At 34.4% G+C, this 16,487-nt stretch overlaps 1 protein-coding gene across 2 annotated transcripts; it reads left to right on the top strand.

Annotated features, from left to right (window-relative positions):
- The first annotated feature begins 466 nt into the window (after positions 1-466).
- LOC107945213 (ABC transporter C family member 2) lies at positions 467-14,737 on the top strand. Of its 2 annotated transcripts, none has more exons than XM_041108345.1 (28): positions 467-580; positions 1,061-1,479; positions 2,215-2,393; positions 2,504-2,543; positions 2,730-2,886; positions 3,343-3,457; positions 3,550-3,630; positions 3,991-4,015; positions 4,749-4,805; positions 5,400-5,465; positions 5,552-5,626; positions 6,165-6,272; positions 6,738-6,872; positions 7,065-7,171; positions 7,289-7,382; positions 7,897-8,064; positions 8,285-8,425; positions 8,793-8,993; positions 9,274-9,372; positions 9,472-9,624; positions 10,219-10,604; positions 11,216-11,396; positions 11,649-11,972; positions 12,184-12,940; positions 13,202-13,323; positions 13,502-13,747; positions 13,873-14,296; positions 14,427-14,737. In XM_041108345.1, exons 2-28 carry the CDS (start codon positions 1,147-1,149, stop codon positions 14,522-14,524), a joined length of 4,872 nt encoding a protein of 1,623 aa, XP_040964279.1. In that variant the 5' UTR covers positions 467-580; positions 1,061-1,146; the 3' UTR covers positions 14,525-14,737. The 2 variants fall into 2 exon arrangements, with proteins under 2 accessions (XP_040964279.1, XP_016734593.2); XM_016879104.2 differs by having other exon boundaries at positions 518-789.
- The last annotated feature ends 1,750 nt before the right edge of the window (positions 14,738-16,487 follow it).

The following is a 16,487-nucleotide window of genomic DNA, read 5'->3' as shown; positions in this document are numbered from 1 at the left end:
TTTTTATTTTTATTTATACACGTGGGAACAAATATCTAAAAATATAAAAGTTATATATGTATATTTAAAAATATTTAAAATTAATTAATAATAACATATACGTAAATATTAAATATACTATAATTATTTATTATAAAATTTATTTTTTAAAAGCATATATTTTAATAGTTTTTCAATTCAATTGTGGATCCTAAGGTTTATAAATAATATAAATGATGATTAATTATAATTACAATTATTTAAATATATTATTCGAATTAATTAAGTCAAGTCAACACTAATTTAATTAATATTATTATGATTCGTACTTTTATATAATATTTAAAGTAACTTTAAAATGATAAAAATAACTTTTATACTTGTCTTGTTTTTTATTCATTTTTCATTTGCTAAGATGGGAACGTCATAAAATAATATAACATTCGTAAGCGGTGACGCAGTTTCCTCGTCGCCAGGAACGACATTTTGCCTAAATTTCGTAAATATATTATTTGATGAGATAAATGACTTAAAGAGTAACGAATCCAATTCTCTTCTCACCAAGTGAGCCAAGAGAGAGAGAGAGAGGGAACAAAAAGGGGTAAGTGCTCCAGAATCCTTACGGAAAATTTTTAAGATCTTTTTTGTTGGAAAACGAAAATAATTTTTTGTTCGCTTTAGAAAATACTAGCAGACAATATTGAATTATTAATGCCTTTTTAAGTTTTTCTCTCTCTCCCTTTCTCTGATCCAAAAACTTGTGTTCATTATTTTCTGAAGCCTTCTTTTAACTGAAACCTTGAATCACAGGTATACTTTTCTCACTCTCATTCACACCTTTGGGTGTTATGTAGAAAATGCTTTTTTAGTCCTTTACATCGGTAGAAATGAACAATACTAGTTGTTGGGGTTGGGCACTTGTTTTTGTTTGGATGCTGAGAAAACTTTAATATTTCTATGTCAACGCCACTCAAGTTTAGCTGAGAGCAGATAAATAAATAGGATGAGAAATGGTCTTTGCGCTTTATATTTCGGTTTTGTTTATTGATTTAAGTCTAAATTTACTTCAAATCGGTTGCAGGCAAAGCGATGAGTCATCTCTAAGAGGGTGGACGATTTCGTACATTTTAAGTGAAGAGAGTTGTGTAAAGCATCAACAAGAACATAATGGCTTTTGAGCCATTGGTTTGGTTCTGTAGACCAGTGGCTGACGGGGTATGGAAAAGGTCCGTGTCCAATGCCTTTGGTGCTTACACACCCTGTGCAACTGATTCGCTGGTTGTCACCCTATCTCATCTGGTGTTATTGGGTCTTTGTGTTTATCGTATATGGCTGATCAAGAGAGATTTCAAAGCTCAGCGCTTCTGTCTTCGGTCCAAATATTATAATTATATGCTCGGTCTGTTGGCTCTTTATGCTACTGCTGAGCCTTTTTTCAGGTTGATCATGGGGATTTCAGTTCTAAATTTGGATGGACAGTCTGGTCTTTCTCCATTTGAGGTAGGACTTCACCCTGTGTTGCCTGATAATCTATTTTTTTGTTTTGTAGGTTTTGCTGATATTTTGGATGTGTAAATCTTTTGTTGTACATTACCCTTTAGATGAGTAGTTGACCTTAATCTGTAATCGCTTCTACTTTTATGTGAAATTGGGTTTTATCTTTGTTCAAATGCTTTTGTCCCTATTGGAGGATGGAGTAAATGGCAGCCAATGAGCTGTATTTCATGAGTTTGCAATCTTTTGCCCGTTGAGAAAGCGAGGAAATTCCAGATGCAAAGATGATTTAGCATTTTCTTTATAGCCCTACTGGAACTAGCATTAAACACACTTTATTGTGTAGCTTCTTCCACGCTGGCTGCTGTATCTCACTGTCAGGTTTTCCCGGTTGAAGATGCTTTCAGTAATTGACGTCTTATGGTGGATTATGATGTTTCGTATATTTAACTTCTTCTATATATATGGCTTTGTGGCAACTAGCATGGTATGTTATGTGTTATATATATACATGCTGGAAGAAGGATGTGTGTGGTCTGAATTGTTTTATTGACTATTTATATGAATATTTCTAGATTCTAGTGCTATTCTTTATTCGTCTAAATTAGTTTGGTATATAATGAGCCTGCAATCAAGATTAGTTCAAGAAGGCTCGAGCAATCTATCTGTTTGATATTTTATTTAGTCCTGGGGGCTAATGTAAATCGTATCTGAAGCTTTTTGTTTTCATTCTTTGTGCAGATTGTTTCTTTGGTCGTGGAAGCTCTCACATGGTGCTCTATTTTTGTCATGATTGGGGTGGAAACTAAAGTCTATATTCATGAATTTCGATGGTTTGTCAGATTTGGCCTCCTTTATACATTGATAGGGGATGCAGTGATGCTCGATCTCATTCTTTCTGTAAGGGAGTTTTATGATAGGTATTTTCTCTTGGTTACTTTTCTTCGTCTTTAACCTTACTAATGTGTTCAAATTTGCATATTTGATTAAGACTGTTAGCTGAGACTCATATTCTGTTATACTTGTGCAGCTCCATCCTGTATCTTTACTTAAGTGAGGTCCTAGTTCAGGTGTGTTATCTTTCATTTCTTTTCTATCCACAAAAGGCTATTATTAGGGATAATGATGAGTTTGCCTTAAAAACCCGAGGACAATAATGACATGGCCAGTGATGCAATTATTAAATTGCATCAATTTTACTTATTTCTTTCCCTTTCTGATTGCACTCTTAAAGATCGGTTGCTGTTCTTGTTTAGGGTTTGTTTGGGATACTCTTGCTGGTGTATCTTCCTGATTTGGATCCATATCCTGGTTATACTCCAATGCGGACTGAATTTGTAGATGATGCTGGATATGAAGAAATTCCCGGAGGAGAGGAAATATGTCCTGAGAGGCATGTTAGTATCTTTTCCAGTATGTATATCTTGCTCTACTTATCTTTGATGCTTAGTTGAGCCCTGAATTAACATTATATGTTGATTGAGATGTAGGCCCTTATTCTCAAAATTGACAATAGTGTAAATCCTTATATCTTTGATGCCTAGTATGCTGCCATGGTTCGCCCATATATGACATTTCAGCTGGTATTGCACACTCATGATGAGTAATTTAGCTTTTAATTTACAATGATATGGCATGTTTTATTGCAATGGGAATTTTATATGCTCATTGCTTTTTAACTATGAAATTACTCTGATGGAATAATGGATATATGGATTATAGTTTAGCAGTCCTCCCTATTTCATTTCTTCTTAGCCCTAATTATATCATGATGCAAATGATAACTGTAGATATGTCTCGAGGATCAATGAATAAATTTGTACTTGTAATTCACTTCTGATGCTCTTTTGCTCATTTCCCTTTTGCTAGAAATATTTTTTTCATGGATGAGTCCCCTTATGGAGCAAGGCTATAAAAAACCTATAACAGAGAAGGATGTCTGGAAGTTAGATACTTGGGATCGGACAGTAACACTAAACAACAAGTATGTGCTGTTTTTTTTTTTTTAATTGTATTTTGGTTCTTAAATATTTTATGCATTGCGGTAATGTGTGATATCTGTTTCTGACTTTGTAGGTTTCAGAAATGTTGGGCTGAGGAATCACGAAGGCCTAAACCATGGCTCTTAAGAGCACTGAATGGTAGCCTTGGGGGAAGGTAGTGAAATATGGACTTACTTATGTCTGTTTTCATATTTGGTTATATGTCTTAAGATATTTTGCTCCATTCCTTTTCATATTATTGCATTAGTTGTTTGAAGAAAAAAATGAAACAAGTAATTAGACAAATGGCAATGAAAATTATGGCACCATTGTTTCTGGTGGAGGTTGACTGTATTGTTTATGCCTTTATGGAGACAATCAAATTTTAAAGTTGTTCAATCTTGAGGTCGGTCCTTTAGCATGGACTTGGATGAGACAGATATTCTTCTGGTGAAGTAGTTAATACTAGATATTGCTTGTGAAAGTTCATCACTGTCTTCGTCTTTTTCTAATTCATCCCCTTCTTTGTCTTTAGGTTTTGGTGGGGAGGCTTCTGGAAGGTAATAATCTCATCTTAAAATGTTGCATCATTATTTGGAAAGCTAATTTGATTCTTATAGAGACATGGTATTATAACATCTTTCGTGTTTTTGAAAATTGCTTACCAACCTATGTTCCTGGAAATTTCTGATGCCTTTTATTTAGGGAACTTTTACAATAAAGTCATAGATTTTCTGGAGTATTTTAAATGAATCCAATTCATGTGCTACCTCTGGAAAGAGTTGGCTTTGATCCTAAAAGCTTTCTGCATGTACATGAACATCGAAGAGGCTTGTCTATCTTAAAGGCCATATCATTGTGTTTCATGGCCTCCTTGCTTAAAATGTATGATCAAATGTTTCACTTAGCATATTGGGAAAGAATCTGCTCAAAATTTCCTCATTTAACATTTTTCACCTTTCTACCATGGGGCTTGGACTAATATTTATCTACCCCACTGTAATTCGAAGTAGTGACCTGAGGCTGTGTAAACTGAAGTCCTACCTCTCAGGGGGCTTATCCCTCCAGATAAATTGCATAGGAACATAATGGCCTTTCATTATAGAACTTTTGATGGCTTTTGAAGGTTGTTTTTCTATATTTTAGAGTTTAGACAGGTCACATTTTTGAACATCTTCATTTTCTTATGCTACAAAAGGTTTCTCAATGATTAATGCTATTCTCTGTTTTCCACAATTGATTTACCCTAATATTTGTCCCTTAAAATTTCTGGCTTGTTCTTTAAACCTGTAGATTTTTAACGATCTATCTCAATTTGTGGGGCCGCTTATACTGAACCGCCTGTTACAGGTTTGCTACTTGTTTATATGCTTTCTTCTGTATTTGGCTATTTTCCTGTGATTGAGTTCTTTTTTAGTGTATGGAACTCAACTTCTCATTCCTTTAATTAGGGGAACCTCTACTTAATCTCTCATGGCAAATATTAAAGAAAAATTAAATCTGTGTATAGGAGTCCTTTGTTCATCTTGCATGTCTCTATTTTAGATTTATGATTCATGATTGTAATGTTCTCTTATGCCTATTAGTGGGTATTTTGATTTGTTCTTCTAAATTTAGTAGTACTTTTATATATATTATGCTCTTAATGGTAATACTCTTGCATGAGTCATTCTAAGTACGTCAAAAGTTTATGATGGAGAGTCCATGTTATTCAGGCACGAAGGCATAAATAAATCTGTCACTACAAGATCTTCAGTTTTCTATTGTTATTGGGCAAATAACACACTTTAAAACATGTATCTGTAGTTGACTCGTACATATCAAGTTTAGATATAAGAACTCTGCACAATGGTACTGTATCTTTGTAGTTATTTAGTTTCTTTATTGTCTTTTTTACTTTATCACCAAGTTTCTTCACTTATGTGTTAAATGAACTTCCTGCAGTCCATGCAAGAAGGTGATCCAGCTTGGATTGGTTACATCTATGCCTTCTCAATTTTCGTTGGAGTGGTATAAATTTAATCCTTCTATTGGAGGTTCTAGCTACTTTCTTAATGAGAATATGCATTTAATTTTATTGTTGAAACTTGATCCAGGCCCTTGGGGTGTTATGTGAAGCTCAATATTTCCAGAATGTCATGCGTGTTGGATTTCGGCTGAGATCTACTTTGGTAAACTTGTTTTTATCTTGGAAACAATTTATTTCATTCAGTTTTTCTGGAGTATCAACAAGCTTATTTCTTTTCTTCATGTGTTGAAGGCAGGCTGAGAGTGCCTTTTGTCTCATTGATAATTGCCTTACATTCTCTTCTAATTTTTCATTAGGTTATGTTGGCCTGGTTTTAGCTTCCTACATTTGGATTTCGTTTTTCTGGAAGAATTGTTTATCCAGAAGAATGATTTTACATTCTCAGTACCTGTCTGGATGCATGTTTATTTAGTGATTAGTTGGCATTACTAGTTATAGATCATATTACTTAAATTATTGGTTACAAGCGTAAATCTTATTGAGGCTTGAGTTGCATATTACTTTGGTGTAATTGTAAGCTCTGAGCACTTCTACCTCTTGCTTTCTATTTAACTTTCATTTTGCTTTGTAATGTATTAGAGTTGTCTGTGTTAGAGCCATGTACGGATTTTTTTCTAGATGTTGCTGAAATATTTGTGCTTTTCTTCACCATTTCCTGACGATATTCTTATTTTCTGTAGGTTGCTGCTGTGTTCCGTAAATCTCTTAGGCTTACTCATGAGGGGCGCAAGAAGTTTGCATCAGGGAAAATAACCAACTTGATGACAACAGATGCTGAAGCACTGCAGGCATGATCGTTTATTACTTTATCTTATGTGTATATGACATATTTTATGGCTGATATTGCTGAAACTAGTTTGACGTTCTATGACGTGGAATGAGATTCTGTACACAGTCTACTGTTTCTTGTAAGCACTCTGCTAGCTGTTAGAAGTGCACTACTGACTAACCTCTTTTATGTTAATTAGGGGGGAGGGGGTTATCCTCTGCTTTTAACCTGAATAATGTCCTTGAAGATGGTTGTAAATGTTAAAAGTGGTTAATCTTCTAAGCATGTAGTATTACTAATTTTCCTTGTTTTAAGTTTATAGCTCAACTTTGGATCACTTTGAAGTTCAGAACTAGTTTCCCTTTAGAGCATGTTGTTGTTTATGGGGGAGGAATGACCAAACTGTGGTTGTGAAAACATATCAGTGCATTTTTAAAATTTTTCAGCTCTTTGTGATGAAATATTTATCATATTCTTTTTGCAGCAAATATGCCAATCACTTCACACTTTGTGGTCAGCTCCATTTCGTATTACTTTTGCAATGGTCCTTCTTTATCAGCAGTTGGGTGTTGCTTCGCTTCTTGGTGCATTAATGCTAGTCCTTTTGTTTCCCGTGCAAGTATGTGCCTTTGCTCTCTGGCTTTTCCCATGTTCTTTCTTTAAGATAAATTATTAATTTCATAGTGGTTGCTGCACTTTTTATTCCTTGAATAAAGAGAATTATATGATGTTAAACTTATTAGGGTACGTATTATATTTTATTGGCTTTGTTTTTTTAATTCTTACTCCCTTTTTGTTATTTGGCAAACAGACAGTAGTTATAAGCCGAATGCAAAAATTGTCAAAGGAAGGTTTACAACGTACAGATAAGAGAATAGGCCTCATGAATGAAGTATTGGCTGCAATGGACACTGTAAAGTATGATTTGTTTCTAGGAAACTGTTTAATTTTCATTTTTATTTGTTTTTACAGAGCTTTTGAGTACAGTACTAGGGCTTTTAGTTATGATTCTGTATTTATGCTGTAATGTCTCAGATGTTATGCTTGGGAGAACAGTTTCCAGTCTAAAGTCCAAAATGTCCGGGATGATGAGTTGTTGTGGTTCCGCAAAGCATCCCTGCTTGGAGCGGTATCCCCCTGATCTAAGCTCCTAATTCGTTCTCTTTCTTTCTGGTTGTGGAAGTCTTGATTTGGCTATGATAAAAATATGTCAGCTCTAACTGTTTTTGTAAAATTTGAAAGAAAAATGTATGTTGAATTGCTAATTTAGTTACCATAGTCTATATCTGTTGTGTGCAACACCGAACACCCATCTTAAAATTAACATCATGTACATAATAGTGGTTTATTTACGTGCTATTGCTTTTACAAATTGTCTAATAAAATATTTACTGATCTTAAGAAAAACAAAGATAGTATAACATTTTGGTTATTCAAGAGAGAGTTACATGTTACAAACTAGATTGTTTTTGCTTCTGAGTTGTGAGTACTGTTCTGCATTAAGAATGCTTTTCATGGGTAATCAATTTCATTAATTTTGATCTAGTTGTTGACATTGATATGGATGTAGCCATATAGGTGTTTGGGTAGGATCATTTCAACAGCTTCCTTTTTATTTGTCTTATTCTATCTCTTGTTTGCAGTGTAATGGCTTTATGCTGAATAGCATTCCAGTTGTGGTGACTGTGGTTTCATTTGGCTTGTTTACTTTGCTTGGAGGCGACTTAACACCTGCAAGGGCATTTACATCTCTTTCTCTCTTTTCGGTTCTTCGTTTCCCCTTATTCATGCTTCCAAACGTTATTACTCAGGTGATCTTCTTTGCCTCTTTCAGGTATCTGGGCTAGACCATTTAGTGCAGTGGTGTTTTAACTGGAATTTTTGGTAGTAGATAGGACGTATGATTGTGTTTCTCTGCCCTTGATCTGTTACTTTACATTGGTGGTATACATTCCTATGGTACATAGAAATGTGGGATGTATTAAAACTAGTAGGGTGCTTTTCTTGGTTCCTAATGCTGTAGTTTGACAGGTGGTAAATGCAAATGTATCACTAAAACGTCTGGAGGAGCTGTTCTTGACTGAAGAGAGAGTTCTTCTGCCAAATCCTCCTCTTGATCCTGAACTTCCAGCAATCCAAATAAGAGATGGTTTTTTTTCATGGGATTCTAAGGTCTAGTTTTAATTTCTGACACTTTTTTTCTTTTTTAGTCTGTAATTTACATGAATGTTTACAGCATATATGTTTAAGTTGATCTATAATTGCTTTAATATGATAATCATACTATGGAACTTAAATTCATGAACCTTAGATATGGTTGTTAAAGAGTACATATTTTATCTGTTGGTTTCTTCCTCTTATATGAAATGACCCTTTGATTCTGTTTGTACTATCCTGAAGCTGAAAAAGCTTTACATTTTTATGTGTTGCTGAGACAAAAGTTTTCCTTTCTTTTTTATGTCTCTGATGACATGTCATAGTATAAAGTGTGCACTTTCATTTATTTTTTATGATATAAAATTCTTGTTTATTATTTCAGGCAGAGAGGCCCACATTGTCTAATATTAATTTAGACATACCAGTTGGTAGCCTGGTTGCAGTAGTTGGTAGTACCGGTGAAGGAAAGACCTCGCTTATATCTGCAATGCTTGGGGAGCTTCCTCCAATATCTGAAGCCAGTGTTGTTGTCAGAGGAAAAGTTGCTTATGTTCCTCAAGTTTCATGGATTTTCAATGCAACTGTAAGTTTGGCTTGCTTATCTCGTTTTTATATGTGGTAGTGCTTTTATGGCATGCAATCTCACTTGTTTAGTTATTGGCTGTCAGTTTTGTTACTATATTGTTAAAACTTTTTGGAACTAAGGAATATTAGTATATTTTGTCTCCTCCAAGATGATTAAGATGGCTTGTCTTGTGGCCTTAGATTTAGTAGCTTAACATGCTGAAAAGTCCATACCCTTCAAACTTAAGAAGTTAATTGCCTTAATGTTAGTTATTGATCTTTGGGGTTTATACTTGCAGGTACGTGATAACATATTGTTTGGATCTTCTTTTGAATCAGCAAGATATGAGAAGGCATTAGATGTTACTGCATTGCGGCACGACCTTGAGCTACTGCCTGTAAGCATTTTAGAAAAGTTGTGACACGATGTAGTGAATAGACAGAAGTCTCTTATCTACCCAACAGTTTTTTCTCAATAGTTTATTTTTTGATGTTAGGGTGGTGATCTTACTGAGATTGGTGAAAGAGGTGTTAATATTAGTGGTGGGCAGAAGCAAAGGGTTTCCATGGCTAGGGCTGTATATTCCAATTCAGATGTTTACATTTTTGATGACCCCTTGAGTGCTCTGGATGCACATGTGGCTCGGCAGGTAACTGGTTCAATGTAGCCTTTTTTTATTCTTTTTGCTCCTCAGTTGCCCTTTTGTTTTTGCTGAGCAGAATTATGTTATATTACCATGTAAAGAAACTGATCTTTATTGATCTTACTTGGGATATTGCCCCTGATAGAGCACAATGTCATAAAAGAATTCATGTGGTTTAGTCCCTTCTTGTTTTTGCATGTTAATTCCCTTGGTCCCATTTTTTCAGTTTTAACTTTTTGAAGCTTTTAAGAATCAAGAACTAGACCTGGTCCCAATATCATCGTGATGTGCATAACATATTGTTGCACTGGGTAGGGTGAACAATACTATTCTTATTAAAATAGGAAAAAAGTCAAGCATGTCACATATATGCTCATAGAAAATCTGATGTATGTATATGATCTTCTAAACTTGCATTTTAGGTGTTAACATGCACTACATACTTTTATTTGTTTCTGTTATGTTTTTTTGTTTATTTTATTTTAGTTCATATCCCATTTGCTGTTCCTTGAAAACAGTGTATTTTGGAAATTTGGTAATGTTAGTTGCTTTTAATTTTGATGTGATATTGGCCTGATTTCTGCTACCAATAATTTTCAGGTTTTTGATAAATGCGTAAAGGGAGAATTGAGAGGCAAAACAAGAGTTCTTGTCACAAACCAGCTTCACTTCCTTTCACAGGTTGATAGAATTATTCTGGTTCATGAAGGCATGGTGAAAGAGGAAGGAACTTTTGAGGACCTCAGTAATAATGGTGTGCTGTTCCAAAAGCTAATGGAGAATGCAGGAAAAATGGAAGAGTATGCAGAGGAAAATGAGAACAGTGATGTAGTTGACCAGAAGGACTCTAAACCTGTTGCTAATGGAGTACCAAATGACATGCCCAAAAGAGCAAGCCAATCAAATAAAACAAAAGAAGGCAAATCTGTTCTCATTAAGCAGGAAGAACGGGAAACAGGAGTTGTTAGCTGGAATGTTTTAGTGAGGTAGAATATTAAATATTTTGATTTTCACTCCTCTTCCCCACTTTGCAAAGTTACTTGTATATACTGCTATTACCATATCTTTAGAGTCCCCAAATTCTATGATAACTAGCTCCTCAACTCTACTTAAATTGATTGATAGATGTAGCTAATGTTAAAAACATAGTGTTCTTTGAACATCATCTTTCTCAATATTCAATATGTAGACTTCTCTTAACCTTCTCAATCACTAAATTTGACCCCATTTTTATGCTTAGAAGGAAGGTGACAACATTTTCTCATATTGATGGCTCATATATGGAACCTTAATGCAACTAATTAAAAGTTCCATCTGGTCTATCTCACTGCAATACACTTACAAATTTTCCTATCTTCTATTGATAGATTTGTTCTTCCTTTGTTAGTGAAGATTCACTGAGCAGATTTATGGTTTCATTATGTTAACTAAATGTGCTTTAGGTAATTGGAAATCTATTTATTGTGTGCGAGTAGGAAGGGAGGAAAGGATTTAGCATCTCTGCTGTGATTTATTCTGAATTCCCTTGTTTTTGAATCTTGTTATAAAGGAAAAAGAAAACCTCAATGAGTGTGTTATCTTTCTCTTTTCTTTCCAGGTACAAGAATGCATTGGGAGGTTTATGGGTGGTAATGGTGCTTTTTACCTGTTACATCCTGACAGAAATTTTACGAGTTTCAAGCAGCACATGGCTTAGCTCTTGGACAGATCAAAGTACTACAAAGATGCATGGGCCCGGTTATTACAATTTGATCTATTCACTTCTATCATTTGGTCAGGTATGAATTTGTTATATGCTAATTGGCTTTGAGTTAATGCTTAAGTTCTTACAGATCTTTCTGACATTTTACTCGTTTACATAAATAGAGTAATTCTATTCTCCTGAAGGGTTGGGAAGTTTTCTTCCCTATATTTGAATACATAATAGTACTTCTATTTTCAGAAAAATTAGCAAAGCATTTCAGGGAATATGTTTACTGGTTTTATATATCTCATATTTTATCTTCATTTTCTACCTCATCTGGTTTCAGGTCTTGGTGACATTGGTTAATTCATATTGGTTAATCATATCAAGTCTTTATGCGGCCAAAAGGTTGCATGATGCCATGCTTACTTCCATACTTAGAGCTCCAATGACCTTCTTCCACACCAACCCACTTGGACGGATTATTAATAGATTTGCAAAGGATTTAGGTGACATTGATCGAAATGTCGCTCCATTCGTCAATATGTTTTTGGGTCAAGTGTCGCAGCTCCTTTCTACTTTTGTCTTGATAGGAGTTGTGAGCACTATGTCATTGTGGTCCATAATGCCACTTTTGGTTTTGTTTTATGCTGCTTATTTATACTACCAGGTAATTAAACTTGACCTTGTCTTTTGCTTTTCTGATTTTTTTGTTTTTCTTCTCTAACACTGAAATTTATAAATTCTCCTCGTAGAAAGTGCCTGTCTTTTACCAGTTCTGATTTTTTAGTAGTCAGTAAATTTAGCATATGGAGGTTTCTGCAGCTGGATGTTTCTGTTTGGATGTTTCTCATGTAATCATTATTTTGTTAACTCCACAGAGTACCGCGCGTGAAGTGAAGCGCTTAGATTCTGTAACTAGATCACCTGTCTATGCACAATTTGGAGAAGCACTGAATGGTCTGTCTACTATTCGTGCTTACAAAGCTTATGATCGCATGGCTGACATGAATGGAAAATCCATGGACAATAATATAAGATTCACTCTCGTGAACATGAGCTCCAATCGTTGGCTTGCAATCCGTTTGGAAACTTTGGGAGGACTCATGATTTGGTTTACAGCAACCTTTGCTGTCATGCAAAATGGAAGGGCACAGAACCAGCGAGAATATGCATCTACTATGGGTCTACTTCTTAGTTATGCTCTAAACATTACAAGTTTATTGACCACTGTACTTAGGCTTGCCAGTTTGGCTGAAAATAGTTTGAATGCAGTGGAGCGTGTTGGTACATATATAGAGCTGCCTTCAGAAGCACCACTTATTATTGAGAACAACCGTCCCCCTCCTGCTTGGCCTTCATCCGGATCTATCAAGTTTGAGGATGTTGTCCTTCGTTACAGGCCTGAACTTCCGCCTGTCCTGTATGGGTTGTCTTTTACAATTTCTCCTAGTGACAAAGTAGGCATTGTTGGAAGGACAGGGGCTGGAAAATCAAGCATGTTAAATGCTTTGTTTCGAATTGTAGAGCTGGAAAGAGGAAGGATCTTAATTGATGGTTGTGATATTGCAAAATTCGGACTGATGGACCTGCGTAAAGTACTTGGGATCATACCACAAGCACCCGTTCTTTTCTCTGGTGCGCCCCACCAATGATCTAGATTATATTTACATAATAGCTTAGTGAAAACTTTTCTGGGTATCTCCCATGATTTGACTTAGAATTCCTTTTTTCTGTTTTACTAGCATTATCATAAATTTTCTTTCCCCAATATCTATTAACTTCTAAAGTGGAGATAATCTAACATGTAACATTTATGTCTATTGGATTTCATCTTTCTTATTTTGTTCCAATTAAAATATATAATATTTATGTCCATTTTGTTTTTATTTGGGCCAGGAACTGTGAGATTTAATCTTGATCCTTTCAGTGAACACAATGATGCTGACCTTTGGGAAGCTTTAGAGAGAGCACACCTGAAAGATGTCATTCGGAGGAATTCTCTTGGTCTGTATGCTGAGGTATTTATTAAAAAAAATTCTGATGGGAATTTTATTGACAGTTTGCTAATCAATTTCTTCCAATGCTTGGAAAAGAGAGATGATCAGTTGTTCAGTTTTTTGGAAGTGTCCATAGGTGCTGAAATCAGTATGGTTATTCGATGACAACTATTAACCACTTATCCTGTGTTTTGTCCAGGTTTCAGAGGCTGGGGAAAACTTTAGTGTCGGGCAAAGGCAATTGCTAAGTCTTGCTCGTGCATTATTGAGGAGATCAAAGATACTTGTTCTTGATGAAGCAACTGCGGCTGTCGATGTCAGAACTGATGCTCTTATTCAGAAAACAATTCGGGAAGAATTCAAATCATGTACCATGCTCATCATTGCTCACAGACTCAATACAGTAATTGACTGTGATCGTATTCTTTTGCTTGATTCTGGCAGGGTATATACATAATTCTTGAGTTTGTTTAACTCATTGAAATCTTTCTTGGTTTTATTGATCGTTGGTTTATTCTCTTTTTCGTGTTTGGCTTTTGGTTGATGCATCGATGTTTATTTTGATGCCAGGTTCTGGAATATGATACGCCAGAGGAACTATTGTCAAATGAAGGAAGTTCTTTCTCCAAGATGGTTCAAAGTACAGGGGATGCTAATGCACAATACTTACGAAGTCTAGCACTCGGAGGGGGAGAGGACAGTGTAGGCAGAGAAGTGAATGGGCAGTTGGATAAACAGAGGAAATGGCTGGCATCTTCTCGATGGGCTGCTGCTGCCCAGTTTGCACTCGCTGTTAGCCTTACTTCATCGCAAAATGACCTTACTCGCTTGGAAATTGAAGATGAGAACAGTATCCTCAAGAAAACGAGAGATGCTGTGATAACCCTTCAGGGAGTTCTGGAAGGGAAGCATGATAAAACAATCGAAGAGTCCCTAGATCAGCGTCAGATGTCTAAAGATGGATGGTGGTCAGCACTTTACAGAATGGTTGAAGGTACAAAAACTAACATGCCTTCTATTGCTTTTACATCGACCTTGTATCGATATTAGCCCAAATAATCTTAAGTACCTTCTGTTTGTTCCTTTAATCATCTTACAAATTTCTGCTTTTCTTCCTCATCCAGGTCTTGCTATAATGAGCAAATTGGCAAGGAGCAGGCTTCATCAATCTGATTATGGTTTCGAAGACAGATCAATCGACTGGGATCAAACTGAAATGTAGAGTTCAATCTCTCCCGTCTGGATTTTGGATTCATAACTGGAATGCGTTTTGGAGTGTAGCATCTGAAAATTGTCCGAAGTTTACATCAAGGATTGTTAGCCATGAATCTGTCTTTTTTTTTTTTTTTGTAATTTTGAGCTTGCGCACAAAATTTTGAACCCCATAATTGTCGGACAATTTAGTTGAATTGTTAAAAGAACTGCATTATAATTATGAGTGAGTAGTTTCAATTTATTGAATTGTTTTTGTAAAATGTAAAAAAAGGAAAAGAAAAAAGTCTACATTTCTGTAAATAATAAAGTTTTAAGCAAAACAAACTCAATTGGATGGGGTAAGTGGAAACTGGAAATGCGGTGCATCTCAAAACAATCAAAGGTGAATACTTCAAACCGGACTTGGTCTAATTTGAATTTAACTTCTATTTTTAAGCTTAAGATCAGCTTGGGATATAATACAACTATTCGAACTTTATTAAATTCGATTATCAACTTTTGCAATTAGGATTGAATGAGTTTGATTAAATTTGTTTTAAGTTAAACTCATATATGCCATTATCTCTTTCATTTTCATCTCATTTAAGGCTAGTTTGACACTGTTGTTGCGGTTGAGAAGTGCTTTTAAAAGCTTGGTTTGAAAAAACTGCCTTGAAAAAATGCACTTTAATTTCTAGTGTTTAGCATTACTGGTTGAAAGTTAAAATATCCTTATTAAACATAGTGTTGGAAAGTAAAAGATTAATTAGTTTAAGTGATTTAATATAATAATAAATGAGTTTTAAATACCTTTTAAATAATTAATATAAATTATAATTTAGATATATAAATCATATTTTTTTATATTATTAGCTCTTGGTAATATAATAACAATTATTATTAAATCCATGCATGCAATTTAAATAGTATAATATATATATATCATAATATTTACAATTTAAAGTAATCTCATTAAACTATAAGCTATGATACCTCTTGTGGTTTCTATTTCACAACCATGTGAATTGTTGAATTTTCTATATCATGCATATTTTCTCGTTTAATAATATTGTCAATTGCCCTATCATTATTTTCACTTTCTTTAAATCCACATCATCTAAACTTTCATATTTTCGAATTAAATTGTGTATCACCTTTATAACAACAACAATCAACCTTTATTTTTTACCTTTCGATATCCTATTTGCTTCAACGAATCAAATTAAAAACAGCAAAAATAATAAATCTAATAAAAAGCAAGATAAATAATAAACAATGAATCATGAAAAAGAAATAAAATTACAACAAAAGTATAAAGCATGCATTATATAGATATGTGTGAGCTAGGTATAAACTAATTACTAATGTTTTTTTAGATTTGTTGTATGAATGCATGGCCAGCCATTACAAATCATGAATCAATGCAATTTAGAATACATCTCATCTCATTTGTATTGTATCCACATCTTCACTTATAATCTAGTAGCGCAAAGGTTAAATTCAAATTAACTTTAATTAAGTAAAATCAGGATAATTTTATGCTAAGTTTAAATTGAATGTTTTAATATCTTAAATTCAAAATAACTACCATGCATGCTAAACAAACCCAAAACTAAAGTATCATGCCACAATTCAAATAAAATAATATAGTTCCCAAAATAACCAAATTTCAAATAGTAAATCTAAAATACTTTTTAATAAAAAGATCAATTTGAGCCCAGCCCTCCGTATGTCGGTCCACGTCCTAACTTGGTGAGTTATCTATAAAAATTGAAATAAGAGGGGGAGTGAGCTATAAAGCTCAATGTGAGTTCAATCATAAGAAAACCAGTGCAAACAATAGACAAATTGTATATATCAACTCATAGAATGATCACAATTTACTATCAGTTTAGAATTTCAGTATTTTGGAATAAATTTATCACCATAATATCTCAATATTCACGTCTATGCAAATGCTTATGAATGCAGTGCTATTTCAATTTATCAGA

Source organism: Gossypium hirsutum, chromosome D12 (genome assembly GCF_007990345.1).
Source record: "Gossypium hirsutum isolate 1008001.06 chromosome D12, Gossypium_hirsutum_v2.1, whole genome shotgun sequence".
Classification (NCBI taxonomy): domain Eukaryota; kingdom Viridiplantae; phylum Streptophyta; class Magnoliopsida; order Malvales; family Malvaceae; genus Gossypium; species Gossypium hirsutum.
This window is presented reverse-complemented; position numbering and strand designations above follow the sequence as displayed.

Excerpts from the sequence above, each read along its gene's own strand:
- LOC107945213 (XM_041108345.1), top strand. The coding sequence starts at position 1,147 with ATGGCTTTTGAGCCATTGGTTTGGTTCTGTAGACCAGTGGCTGACGGG. Across the intron at positions 6,273-6,737 it reads CAGATGCTGAAGCACTGCAG|CAAATATGCCAATCACTTCA; the intron begins GCATGATCGTTT and ends TTCTTTTTGCAG. Across the intron at positions 9,625-10,218 it reads ATGCACATGTGGCTCGGCAG|GTTTTTGATAAATGCGTAAA; the intron begins GTAACTGGTTCA and ends AATAATTTTCAG.